This window comes from Camelina sativa, chromosome 5 (assembly GCF_030686135.1).
Source record: "Camelina sativa cultivar CO46 ecotype springtype chromosome 5, ASM3068613v1".
Lineage (NCBI taxonomy): Eukaryota > Viridiplantae > Streptophyta > Magnoliopsida > Brassicales > Brassicaceae > Camelina > Camelina sativa.
In genome coordinates, this window is record NC_141884.1 from 9,364,282 (window position 1) to 9,376,963 (window position 12,682).

Genomic DNA, 12,682 nt, shown 5'->3' on the forward strand with positions numbered 1-12,682 from the left:
TATTTTTAAAATTTTTAGTATGAAACATAATTTTATATCATTAATGGTTAAGTTTGTAGTTATATAATATAAATATTTATGGGACAAGCTTTTTTATATATCAAATTATCAGCTGTATATAGAAAAACTATTTTGAAAAATTAGAAATTATTACAAAAAGGAAAAAAAAAATATAACGAATCTTGTGGCGCAAAAAGGATTTGTTTTACAAAACTATTAACTACCACAAACCGAAAAATCTTATTCCTTTATTAAAATCTCTCTTAATATTGAGAAAGTGATAAAGAGGCAACAGATACAATGCCAGACTTGGTACGCCACAGTTCGTACCAAGTCGATGATGATCAACCAAGCTTTAGCTCTCCCCCGTCCAATTCTTACAAGAGGTAAAGTTTGGGTTTTTATTCTGGGTTTTAGACTCTTCATCTTTCTCAGCAGAATCAAGTCGCGGGCTTGTTATATTTTTTTGCTCGGTCTCGTTCTATCATCCCCTTTTGCAATTAGAGTGGCCAAATTTGTTTTGAAGAAATCGATTGGTACTTTGAAGATTGCCCACATTTTAGTTTTTGATTTTTCCAGTATACCCCGTAGGCGAATTCGAATCTAACTGTGTGTCGTCAGTTCGAAATACCTCCTCTGTTTCAGTATAGTTTGTGTGACCTAGAGATTCTTCTTCTTGAAATTGACAGGATTTGGGTCTAATGGTGGAAGTGTGTTTGTGCATCAATGCCGAACGAAGAACCCTAGAGTTACATTATGCGCTTCTGATGATCAAATTGCTAGTTCCAAGTCGAACAAGACAAGGTTCAGTTTTTTAAACTAAATTTAGCTCCTTTGTGTGGTATAGCTTATGTTGGTTGATGTGTGTGTGTTAAAATCTGAGGTTCTGTCTTGGCATGTAGGCTTTAACATTATATATGAAAGTTTAAAGTTTGCAACTTTATAATGTATGTGTCAACCTAGTAGTCCTCTGTTATGTTGTTCCACAGGAAAGTAGTGGAGCATGTGTGTTTACTCAAAGCAAAAGAGGATTTATCTGAGGAACAAGAAAAAGATATGCTTGATTATCTTTACACGACTCAATATCAAATGAGAGGCATTGTTGCTATATCTGTAGGTGAGCGCTGCTCTCATATTCTTGCTCCTAATCTAGAATAGAAAATCTCTGTGTATTATTGATTATAAAACTAGTCTCTTATCTGTTCATTTTACTTTCACAGGTTGTATCGGTGATAGAAACAATGAAGATTACACGCACGCTCTCTTCATGCGATTCCAGAAGAAGGAAGACCTTGACAAATTCTATGAGAACCCTTTCTTCTTGAAAGTTCTCAATGAACGTGTAACACCATTCTGCCATGTATGCCTTTACATGTAAACGCCATTTCTCTCATTAGTTCTGTCTTCTCATCTTTGTGTTCTTCTCTATGTAAATGTGTTGTTGTGGGGGTTTTAATGTATCAGGGGCTAACTAATCTGGACTATGAATCAGAGGTCGAAGATGACATTCTTGCAATATTTCGAAAGGGTGAGGTATGATCTCAACTCCATTCATAATCTGAGTTTTGCTTTCACAAATTGTCAATGTAGTAGCTCCATAGCGTAAGAGCCAAAGCGTTACTACCATTACCTAGTTTCATCAGTGTTACTTCCCATGGCAGGAGTACAACTATGGCGAAGAGTTTCTTCTTCTGATTACTTTTGCTAAGAGCGCTTCCAACAAGAACATCAAAGATGCAATGGATTCTTTTGCACAGCTAGCTTCTTCCCTTCCATCTTTAATTGTCCAGTCCACACAAGGTGCCTATGAAGAATAATTTTTTTGCATTTGCTACTATATTTCAGAGATAGCTAACACCAATAATTGCCGCCTTGATATTTTCGATGTCTAGGTTCAAACTTTAATGACCGCAGTAAGGAATTTACACATGCAGCAGTAGTTCGATTTCGTTCCTGTAATCACTTTCCCTATAGTGTCCTAACAGTGTGCATTCCTCTGTTTTCCTTTCTATCTCTTCTCTCACTCTTTGCTTATTTTATACTCTGCGCAGTTGATGCCATGGAGATTTTCATTGAGGGCAGAGAGTATAAAGATGTAAGACTAAGATCAGCTGGAAACTTTGTTACAACTCTTCAATTTTTCTTGTATATGTTATAAGTGAATATTAATTAGGGACTCTTTTAACTTTCAGATGTGGATGTCTCAGTTTGAGCCGTTTATAGAAAAAGCAGTAGCCCTACATTTCTCAGTGGATCCCGTGGGTACCGACGTCATGTGAGAGAGATTTCACTAAACAATTCAACTTTACATGTAAAGATTGCAGTCCATTATATATGAACGAACAAAGTCCTCTCTCTTTCTTACCAAACTTGTTGCAGTAACATTCTTGGCTACAAAAACTATATCTGCAATGTTAACAGAAACAAATGAGTTTTTGGGTTTAAGTACAGAGTTTAGCACTTAGAGAGCGGAAATAAATTATTATCATCGGTTGAGATTTTTAGGAAGCTTCGTAGCTTCCTACCATGAAGATATGAACAAACGTTTTACAAATTGAAGTGACAGAAAGAACATTTTTACACTTCAAAGTTGAAACACAAGTTTTTATGTCCTTCTGAATCTCCAGAAACCTTTAATTCTAAGAATTTCATAACCAGATTACAAAATTTTAGGGCCGAAATATTTTTAATAACTAAATGGCCGCAAGCGAGTGCTTGCTTAAAGGGAAACTTTTGTTTTATATGTTGTCTGAGTTGTTAATTTCCAGCTGAACTCATAATAACATTATTTTCATTTTATTATTCTTTGGCTATATAAAGGACATATAATCAGACCAATATATGCGTCAGCAAGAGGCCCAGCTTAAGAACAAGATTACAACCAATTTCTAATCTTACTTTGTCCATGCAAAATATAAAAATGATGAAAATGAAGTACAAGACAACCAGTACATATAATTTTTATTTTTACTTTCTCTTACGAAAGAGATTGAAGTTTTTGAAAGGGGAACTCTTATTTTTTTCATGCTTCAAGTGATGAACACGACTCATATGTTTGTGTCATACTTGAATATCTCTCGATGTAGTACTATACTACTATGTATATATAGTTAGTTCCATATTGACTTAGTTTGTCGCATATTCAGATCGATCAACCATTTCGAGCATATTTGTAGTGATCACTCAGGAGAAAATGTTTGACTCCGGATCTTTAAGCTTGATCTCTGCATGGAGGAAAAATAAACTAATATTACCAACATACTTACCTTTAGATCTAGACATGCATAATTTTAAAAGTTACCAAGTAGACCGGTCCGGATAAGTTAGCATTCTTCTTCTGTGATCAAGTATATAGAACTGTAAATTTATACCTATTTAGAGAGAGATGAGTCGACCACAGAAACACATATATAATTCGATCAGACGACCTAGGAATGCTGGCTTAACCCTAACCGGTCTAGTTGGAACACTAGCTACAAAAAAATGTCTTCCTTGATAGCACATGACTGTAGCACGGTTTCGTAACTGCTACTGTTTCAAAACTCTAATATTGCAAATCTTACAACTTCCGAAAAAAAACATCCTCGATCGATCCTTACCTGGCCAAGAGAGGTTCGTGCAATGCAGCTTAATTACGAATTCACAATACATCAATATTCAGAAATTACTAGCAAGAACGCATGAGTATTTCACACACACACATATATATATATATACAACATAGAACGTGCGCTAATATACATAAACTTAGTACCGTGTGTTCTTAACAAAAAAAGACAAAACTTAGTACCGACGGTGTGTATTAACCCAAAAAAAAATGCATGTGTTGTTTCCCAGTGAAACTAATGGACTAAACGTTTTTACCTCTTCGTGTGGTCACATTTTATTGACATTAGAACTTAACAGTTAACATTCAAAACTATGGCAAATATATATATTTGATCAAGATATATATCTAGAGAGAGAGAGAGAGAGAGAGCGAGAGAGAGCGAGAGAGAGTACAGGAAAAAGGAAACTCACATACCATGATAATGCTAACGAAGAGATGAGTCGCCCGACAAGTCATTGAAACATATGCATATACATATCTCTTCTTAGCCCAATTGGTCTGCAATAATTTCAAAGCTTCGTTTTAAGCTAAGATAGTTGACGAACCTCAATTTTATTTTAAATAAGTGATACAAGAATGCGAAAAGATTGTTTATTTCGTTTTTGTTAGGTTTGCATATAAATAATTATAGAAATATACAAGTATATAATAAATTATAGTGATGAGCATGCTTACGGGTGATGAAGAAAGATGATGACGATAAACAACATAGAACTTCCCAGGTTCATTGAACCTGGTTGCCTTTTTGCGCACCCACAAAAGGAGCGGAATGAGGGAAAAAACAAGAGTGTGGGTCGAGATTTATTTATAGAGGGAGAGGCGATACTTTTAATTTCTTCTTTATTTATAAAATTCAATTATTTTTACTATATTCTTTGTTAAAATCAAAATTACCGTTGAGAAGACATATGTAAAAAGGTAAATACTCTTCGTATCAAAATAAAATCAAACGTAAATACTTTTTTTTTTGTTTTGTTTCATGCGTAGCACTAACTCAAACCAAGTACCATACTATATAATTTGGATCTTAAAAATGTGTGTGCTTATTTTATGTTTTTTCATTTATTTGACATACAAGCAAAATATCAAAAGCACGTACACGTGGAGGAAAATACTTATGTAATGAGCTAAATCATACGAGAATCTAAAATATTATAGTTAAGAAAGTTTCTTCTGCCACTCAAATTTTAGTATGGCCTCTAATTCCATGTCTAGTCATTATTTAGATTTCATATACTTTTTAGTATCGTATTATAAAATATTAAAAGTAATAGCAAAAGAAGAAAAAGAATCACTTTAAATAGTATGAATTTTGGAAAGATGACCTACCTACAATACATTCAAGTTCAATCAAATATGAATATACAAAATGAACACGTTGTTTTATTCATGACACCCAACTTGGGTTAGGTCGTTTAGTTAGTGCTTTTCTTTTCTAGTATCTTTTTCAAAGATTGATGTTCCTAGTTGCCAGTTAGTTATCTATATTATGAATAATTTTTTAGGGTTTTATTAGTGGATAGTACAATTTTGCCTACAAATAAAGGAAATACCACAACGTCGGAGATTTTTGGTAATTACCACTTTCCGTATGATGAAGTTGACAAAATTGCCCTCAACAAATACACGGGTAATTTACAAAGTCGACAACAGGGTGGACTACGTAGGGGACAATTACAACAGTAGGCAATTATGGATTTGTAATATTAGGAAAACTCATGTTGGTTAGTTAGTGGGTTCTGGCAATATCACTATATATCATGTTTTTTTCAAAAACCCCGATGTACGTTTGTAACGTCATTAGTTCCATGCTATTTCTCTGGAAAGCATGTTTTCTTTTGTGAGGGATGCATATCAATGTTTTTAGTTCACCTAGACTATGCGTGATCCATCTACTAAAGGCGCCTCTGTAACGGGCAGTGTATCGACGACGGAGATATAGAAACGGTGCATTGCATCGCATCATATTTTCTATAAGACACGTATGGAAGCAAAGTACACGTTCATTTGGAGGCTTTTTTCGTAGACATGTATTGTTGGTGGTGGAAGATTCAAATGAAGCAGTGACGGTGGTTTCGGTGGAAGCAATGGTGGTGGAAGACTCAAAGTAGTGATGAGGGATTGCATGGTAACTCTTACCAAAAACTTGGTTTAAATAACAATCATTTTTTTAAAAATCATATGGCTTTACAAACATAGCACAGTTTAAATAAAAACAACGTGAAAGATAAAAGGATAGCGTGTGTTACAATAACTCATTAGCAGTATGATTTTGGTCGGAGATGATGCATATACGGTGGGTGAAGGAGAGAACAGTTCTTTTGGCCCAAATGTTTGGTTTACCAAACTTCAAAACAATGTCGTTTGCTTATGTATTTGGTGATGGTGAGGATTTAAAAAGAAAAAAATGAATGTAGATGGTAATGAGCATAATTGTAATAATTGCCATGGAAGAGAGAGGACACAGGTTTACTGTTAACACCGAGTAAATATGTGGTCGTAAATGATTGCGTTAGTGAATTATCCCATCTCTTTAGTTATACAAAATCTGTAATTCAAAAAACTAATGATAGCTCCCTATAGTAAATGTCCCTATAGGGTACTCACCTACGGAAGGCCAACAAGGTAATTACATCACTCCCTTTCGACATCTACAGTAGTAAATGTGGTAGTTTCTTAGGCCTTGAATGGAGAAAGCATGTAATGCAGAGCAGATCAAGTAGTTCAAGCAGATCAAGCAGAATAAAAGTAGATCAAAAATTTAGCAGTTCAAATGCAGATCAAAGGTGAACAGCATCAAAAAAGCTGTAGACCAGATCTGCACATATTTCTCATGCATTTATCACAAAAAGACAAAAAAATATGAACTGCACACAGTTCATCTGCATTAATTTTTAAAAACAAAAAATTTCTTGAATGGTAATTTAATGATAGGAGGACTACACTAAAGGGTGATCTGCTATTTTTTTGTCTTTCCATTCAAAACCTTAGTTAAGTCTGATTTTTATGCTATCTAGTGCATATTCCCAATTTTTTATTACTTAATTCGTACCATTAAGTGGATTACAAATGTCGTAGTTCAACAATGTTAATACGTAACACATATAAGGCTTCAATAATCTATTTTGGTTTTTAATTTTACCATCGCCGAAATCCCATTAATTCAAAAGATGAAGAAGTATTATAGCTCACCACCACACATAAAAACACTACATGAGCATTATTAACTCAAGCGTTCATTTTAAGACATTCATTTTCCATATATTTTTTTTTATCATGCATAATTTTCATTTTTCAAAAATCTAGCAACTATAAAAGCCTTATGGTTTTAAATGAAAACTGTAACTAATGTTTAGAGAAAGTGAGTAAATAAGTGTTTCTAATATCTATCAGTTGATATTCACCAAAAAAAATATATCAGTTGAAACACAATCATGCTATTTCGAATCTACCTAAGTAAGATCATAATCTTGGTCATAATTTTTCAGTTTATGTTTAAAGTTTACTAAACACAATACCATATTACATTTTACTTAATTCTATTTTTGAAATTTTCCATTTAATATTGAAATTCCGCATTAAAAAAACATCTGCATTATTGTAGGTTTAAAATAAATAAAAAAGTAACACTTGGGCCGACATAGCTTCGTGTAAAAGTAGATTACAGTGTGTGTGTCTGTTCAAACCCAGTTGACCACGTGCCCACCAAACCTTACAATTTGCAACGCAATTGGCTTCTTTGGATTCTCTCTTCCTTATTTATCCTCTTAGATATTTCAACCACAATTATATAGTAGTACTTTATACTTATGTTTTAACTTACAGATATTTAAATTCTATATGTCAAAAATTTTACAGTTTTTGTTTCTCAACGGTGACTCCATTTTAATATTTATGAGAAAACCCTAAAACAAAATTATCATCTCTATACAATAGCAAACCTAAAAATGAGTCTTGATGCCGTCCAATCTTTATTTTCAGGAAAGAGCATTTGCATCTATTTCTTGTGACATTATGAGAAATTACTTCTTATAATATTTGTCACAAATGAGTTGTGTTTCCTTTCTTATATCTTTTTGTGCAGCAAATTCTCACAACCAACCGTTTAAAATAACTTGGTAGTGCGATCTAGTCAGAACTAAATCTATATAGCATGTTCAACTGGAGCGGTCGAACATGACACTGATTAAAAAATAATAATGTAATTGTAATCGTTTTGTTACGGAAAAGTGGGTTGCATCGATCTCTTTTATACAAATTTTTCTCACAACGTTTGACAAATAATCACTTTTTATATTGCATTTATGTTAGTTATTCATTCTTAAAGAAATCTGACAAGGAATTAGATCCAAGAAAACTGAAACATTTATTTTGTGTAGTAGTAATAAAACAATACCCCCAAAGTCCACTGGGTCCGTCCAAGATAAAGGCTCTTCTCTCAATCTCACCTCCAAGCTCAATTTAGTTTTAGTTTCCCAACTTTCATTTTTGTGTTCATTTTCTCTAGCCTTATAATCTGAAATCAGAAATCTCATGGAAAATCATAACCAAAATTAGATATACCAAGAAAAAGGATATAGCTTCGACATTAAACAAGATAGAAACATACTCTTCATTTTTAAGTATTTTGATGATTTCAAAACCACACCAACTTTCAAACCACAACAACGTACAGAGTACATACTTTTATTAATTAAAAACAGACTTCGATGGTTTCAACCACAACAACTTTCAAATCATAAGGAGAGACACTTTATTTAATACTTGACATCAACTTCTTATTGACTCTCAGTCGTCTCACACAAATCTCTCCTTATATAATCACAGTTACACACATTGATGAGGTCATTAAGCAGATTATTATTCACTGCGTAGAAGTAGAGATCATCTCACCGGTCGTTTGTGGGAGCCTTCCCACCAAACATCAGCATCCCTTTTCTTCCATTGATTGTCGCAGCCGTCGATGCACACCAACCACGCCGTCCTGGTCGCGTCTCCTCTCCTCCATCTTCCAGTTTCTTCCACTCCAACGTTTTCGTGTTCAACAAGAAAGCTATACCACACAATTTCCCAGGACCAACATGAGCCTGAGGATCCATCTCAATCTCGCCTCCAACTACTATAACATATTTACCCACAGCAGCTGCAGCGAACACGCTCCTCGGTGAAGGCTTCTCTCCAGTAGTCGCCACTTCCGTCCACTCCTTTCGGTCCACATCAAAGCAATGGATATCATCACACTCGTTCCCATTAAACCCGTAAAGCGCCCATATCTTCCCTTGAACCACTACGAGGCCCGCTCCTCCTCTTTCTGTGCAAGAATCACCCGGACTTGGTAGCTTAATCCACTTCTGATCATCAACGTTAAACGCGTCTAGCGTCTTGAGCCGCACGGTCTTACTCACCCCACCAAACAAGTACACGTGCTTCCAGACTGCGTGCTTCACATCCGAAACCATCGAGTGGAAGCTACGAGCTTCAGGTCCTTCCTCCACCCTAGTCACAAGTTTCCACTCGTTCTTCACCGTGTCGTACGAGTAAAACCCGTTGTACTTTCTGGACGCATCACGGCCGCCGAAAACGTAGAGTGTGGATCCAACGGGCACCATGCAGACGCCTAAGCAACTGAGATATCTCCGCTGTCCGGAGTTATGGACCAAGTGTGAGTGTTGAGGTCAAATACATGAAGGTCCTTATATATTGTCGATAGGGACGTTTGATGTTAACTCTCCGCCGAAATCGAGTATAACTTGTCTCCCACCACGGCTATGGCTTATGACCTTCTCGGTCTTGGCCCCTTTCCTTTCTGCTCTACCTAGTAATTAACCACCAGAATATTTTTCATTCCAAATCATTATAAATTTATAATCATGATTCAACATGCATGATATCATCGATGATATCATATCAAAATGTAAATAAAATCATAACGATGTAATTTCTTATTTTACGTAAAGAAAGAGTTTATTAGTTGACGCAATGCATAGCCTGGGCGTTTGGATATCGAATCGGATTAGGTTCGGATATTTCAGATTCGGAATTTTTTGGATATTGGTTCTAACATCCATTTGGATATTTAAAAAATTTGGATCGGTTTCGGTTCGGATAATTCAAATTTCAGAGTCGGTACGGATATATTATCGATAACCAAAACTACACCAAATTTATTGAATAAAGTTTTATTCGGATACTTTTTAATCTGATTGTATCCAAAAAAGCATACTAACCGAGTATGTGAAAAAAATAGAAATGAAACAAATAACAAGTTTAAAGTTCAAACTAACATAAAATGATACCAATACATAAAATTGCAACATACTAACATCCAAAATGAGACATAAGACCTTGTCAATGATAAAAAAAAAATAAAAATCAAAGTAAACAATAATGTAGATATTGGAGTATATCTACGATTCTTGTATATTGTATATAGTTAGGTTTGTATATATATATATATATAGATATATATATCTACGAATCATATATATCGTATACAGTTACGTATACTTCTATTTTTATAAAGTTGTTTCTTATATTTTTGGTTATATTCGGATATTTATTGGATATCAGTTTGGATCGGATTTAATCCAATATCCAAAAGTAATGAAAACAAAGACCGATCGGATATTTTCTCAATTTTGGTTCGGTTTTTATCCGATTTTTTCGGTTTGGATTTTCGGATTCAGATTTATGCCCAGGCCAAATTTAATCACTAACACCGACATAGTGATCACTAGCCCTGAAGTTTTTTTTTTTGGGCGTCAGCCGAGATAACAATTTTATATCACATCCATGCCCGATCTACAATAATACGATAAAGAGACGTCAATCAACGGTCAACAGTCATACAACGGTGCACACTCGCTCATAATTGTGACAACATTTTTCAGTAATTTTCTAATTTCATAAATATTATATATATCCCGACATTTTAGATTTCTAAAATATTTCCTTCAATGAACCTTTTTAATTTTTAGATACTTAAACATTCTGTAAATATTTCATAAACCTTCTTGTAAATTATATTTTCATAATTTCTCAACTTTTTTGATATAAAGATCCCTTTTATAAATCAGTCTACGAACACGAATTATAGAAAAACTCTTTAAAATCTTCTTCATTGCACAAAATGAACAGATCCAAAATTTCATCTATATAGATCACTCATTACTCGTTTTCAGTGTCTTCAACTCCTCTATTTCATCTTTTGAACACTTCTAGTTTTACACTTGTAATTAAAACATCTACCACCCCATGTCAAAAGAAAAACCTTGCATATTTGGGCCTTAAAGTCCAATATATATCAGTTCATTAAAAGACAAATCGATGCTGATGCTTTCTGTAACAAGGCCCATATACTCGCGCAGAGAGATTAGTGTTGTGTTGAATTGAATCACATCCACATATACACAGAGACTCAAACCAAAAGAAGCCAAAGCACACGACTCTGTTTGTGTTTACTCGTTTGTTTATTATATCTCTTCTTCCCTAACACCAATGGCTCCAATCGTACCACTTCACCGTAGTACCTCTAAAAATCTCCACTTCTCTCACAAAAACCATGCTATTAAACATATCTTCTTCTCCAATCTCTCATCGCAACCCTCACTTCCTCTCCAATTTCAACAACCCAATCTCTTATTTCCCTCGACGATGCAAAACCCATCTCTCAAAATCTCACCTTTTCCCAAATCTCTCTGCTTTACCCAACCAGAGTCTCAAAAACAGAGTCTTGTTCGGAAACAAGAAGTACCCAGATGGAGGAGAAAGAAATGATTTTAGGACGAGAGCAATCTCTGGGATTGATTTGGGAAGCTTCGAATCTGTTCTTGAAGCTATCGCTGTTCTCACAACGATCATCGTCGTCCATGAATCAGGTCATTTCCTTGCGGCTTCTCTACAAGGGATCCATGTGAGTAAATTCGCAATTGGGTTTGGTCCGATTCTAGCTAAGTTCGATTACAACAATGTTGAGTACTCTCTTAGAGCTTTTCCTCTAGGTGGCTTTGTTGGTTTCCCTGATAATGATCCGGACAGTGAGATTCCCATTGACGATGAGAATCTTCTTAAGAACAGACCAACTCTAGATAGATCTATTGTAGTTTCAGCTGGGATCATCGCAAATGTGATCTTTGCTTACGCTATAATCTTTGTTCAAGTGTTATCTGTTGGTTTGCCTGTACAAGAAGCGTTTCCTGGTGTTCTTGTTCCTGAAGTTAAGACCTTTTCTGCTGCTTCTCGTGATGGATTGCTCTCAGGGGATGTAATCCTCGCTGTGGATGGTACTGAACTGTCTAGAACAGGACCTGACGCTGTTTCTAAGATTGTTGACATTGTTAAAAGAAACCCTAAGAGTGATGTGGTGTTTAGAATCGAAAGAGGGAATCAAGATTTTGATATTAGGGTTACACCGGATAAGAACTTTGATGGGACGGGGAAGATCGGTGTTCAGTTGTCTCCTAATGTTAGGATCACTAAGGTGAGACCGAGGAATGTTCCGGAGGCATTTAGATTTGTGGGGAAAGAGTTTATGGGGCTGTCGTCTAATGTGTTGGACGGTCTAAAACAAACGTTCTTCAACTTCTCTCAAACAGCAAGTAAAGTAGCAGGTCCTGTGGCGATCATTGCAGTGGGAGCAGAGGTGGCGAGATCAAACATCGATGGGCTTTACCAGTTTGCAGCGTTGCTGAACATTAACCTTGCGGTGATCAATCTCTTGCCGTTACCGGCTCTTGATGGTGGAACATTGGCATTGATATTGTTGGAAGCGGTTAGAGGAGGGAGGAAGCTTCCTGTAGAGGTGGAGCAAGGGATAATGTCTTCAGGGATCATGCTTGTGATTTTTCTTGGATTGTTTCTCATCGTTAAGGACACACTTAGCCTTGATTTCATCAAAGAAATGTTGTAGTTATCTCAAATTGCCAAAAGAGAATTGTGAAGAACTTGAGAGTTTAGAGTTTTCCAACATAACAAAACACATGGTGATGAATTTGGGGTACATATTCATGTAATAGTTCTACTCTTGTTGTTATCCATTCTATAAAAGATATGCTTGTAAAGAAAATCGTCGAT

At 35.3% G+C, this 12,682-nt stretch overlaps 1 protein-coding gene, 1 long non-coding RNA gene, 1 other non-coding gene and 1 pseudogene across 15 annotated transcripts; 2 read left to right on the forward strand and 2 right to left on the reverse strand.

Annotated features, from left to right (window-relative positions):
* The first annotated feature begins 240 nt into the window (after nt 1–240).
* LOC104786334 (stress-response A/B barrel domain-containing protein UP3) lies at nt 241–2,445 on the forward strand. 8 transcript variants are annotated; one of them, XR_015556535.1, is made up of 9 exons: nt 241–386; nt 690–804; nt 990–1,117; nt 1,221–1,374; nt 1,465–1,533; nt 1,662–1,800; nt 1,893–1,913; nt 2,052–2,095; nt 2,193–2,445. XR_015556535.1 is itself a non-coding variant. In XM_010511706.2 (9 exons), exons 1-9 carry the CDS (start codon nt 338–340, stop codon nt 2,277–2,279), a joined length of 834 nt encoding a protein of 277 aa, XP_010510008.1. In that variant the 5' UTR covers nt 241–337; the 3' UTR covers nt 2,280–2,445. The 8 variants fall into 8 exon arrangements, 3 of the variants coding, with proteins under 3 accessions (XP_010510008.1, XP_010510009.1, XP_087305795.1); XR_015556534.1 differs by having other exon boundaries at nt 1,465–1,528; nt 1,893–1,955; XR_015556536.1 differs by having other exon boundaries at nt 1,465–1,528.
* Nucleotides 2,446–2,774: 329 nt separating this feature from the next.
* Nucleotides 2,775–4,431, reverse strand: LOC104786335 (uncharacterized). Of its 5 annotated transcripts, none has more exons than XR_015556539.1 (4): nt 4,286–4,415; nt 4,025–4,108; nt 3,372–3,599; nt 2,775–3,224 (listed from the first exon to the last, which is right to left on the reverse strand). It is a non-coding gene; the product is annotated as an uncharacterized LOC104786335 (long non-coding RNA). The 5 variants fall into 5 exon arrangements; XR_015556538.1 differs by having other exon boundaries at nt 3,302–3,599; XR_015556540.1 differs by having other exon boundaries at nt 3,302–3,599; nt 4,021–4,108.
* Nucleotides 4,432–8,198: 3,767 nt separating this feature from the next.
* On the reverse strand, nt 8,199–9,584 carry LOC104786336 (thiohydroximate-O-sulfate sulfur/sulfate-lyase (nitrile-forming) NSP2 pseudogene; annotated as a pseudogene). The gene has a single exon (XR_015556940.1). The product of XR_015556940.1 is annotated as a thiohydroximate-O-sulfate sulfur/sulfate-lyase (nitrile-forming) NSP2 pseudogene (transcript).
* Nucleotides 9,585–11,035: 1,451 nt separating this feature from the next.
* LOC104786337 (membrane metalloprotease ARASP, chloroplastic) lies at nt 11,036–12,674 on the forward strand. Its single transcript, XR_015556541.1, has one exon. It is a non-coding gene; the product is annotated as a membrane metalloprotease ARASP, chloroplastic (transcript).
* Nucleotides 12,675–12,682: the final 8 nt, after the last annotated feature.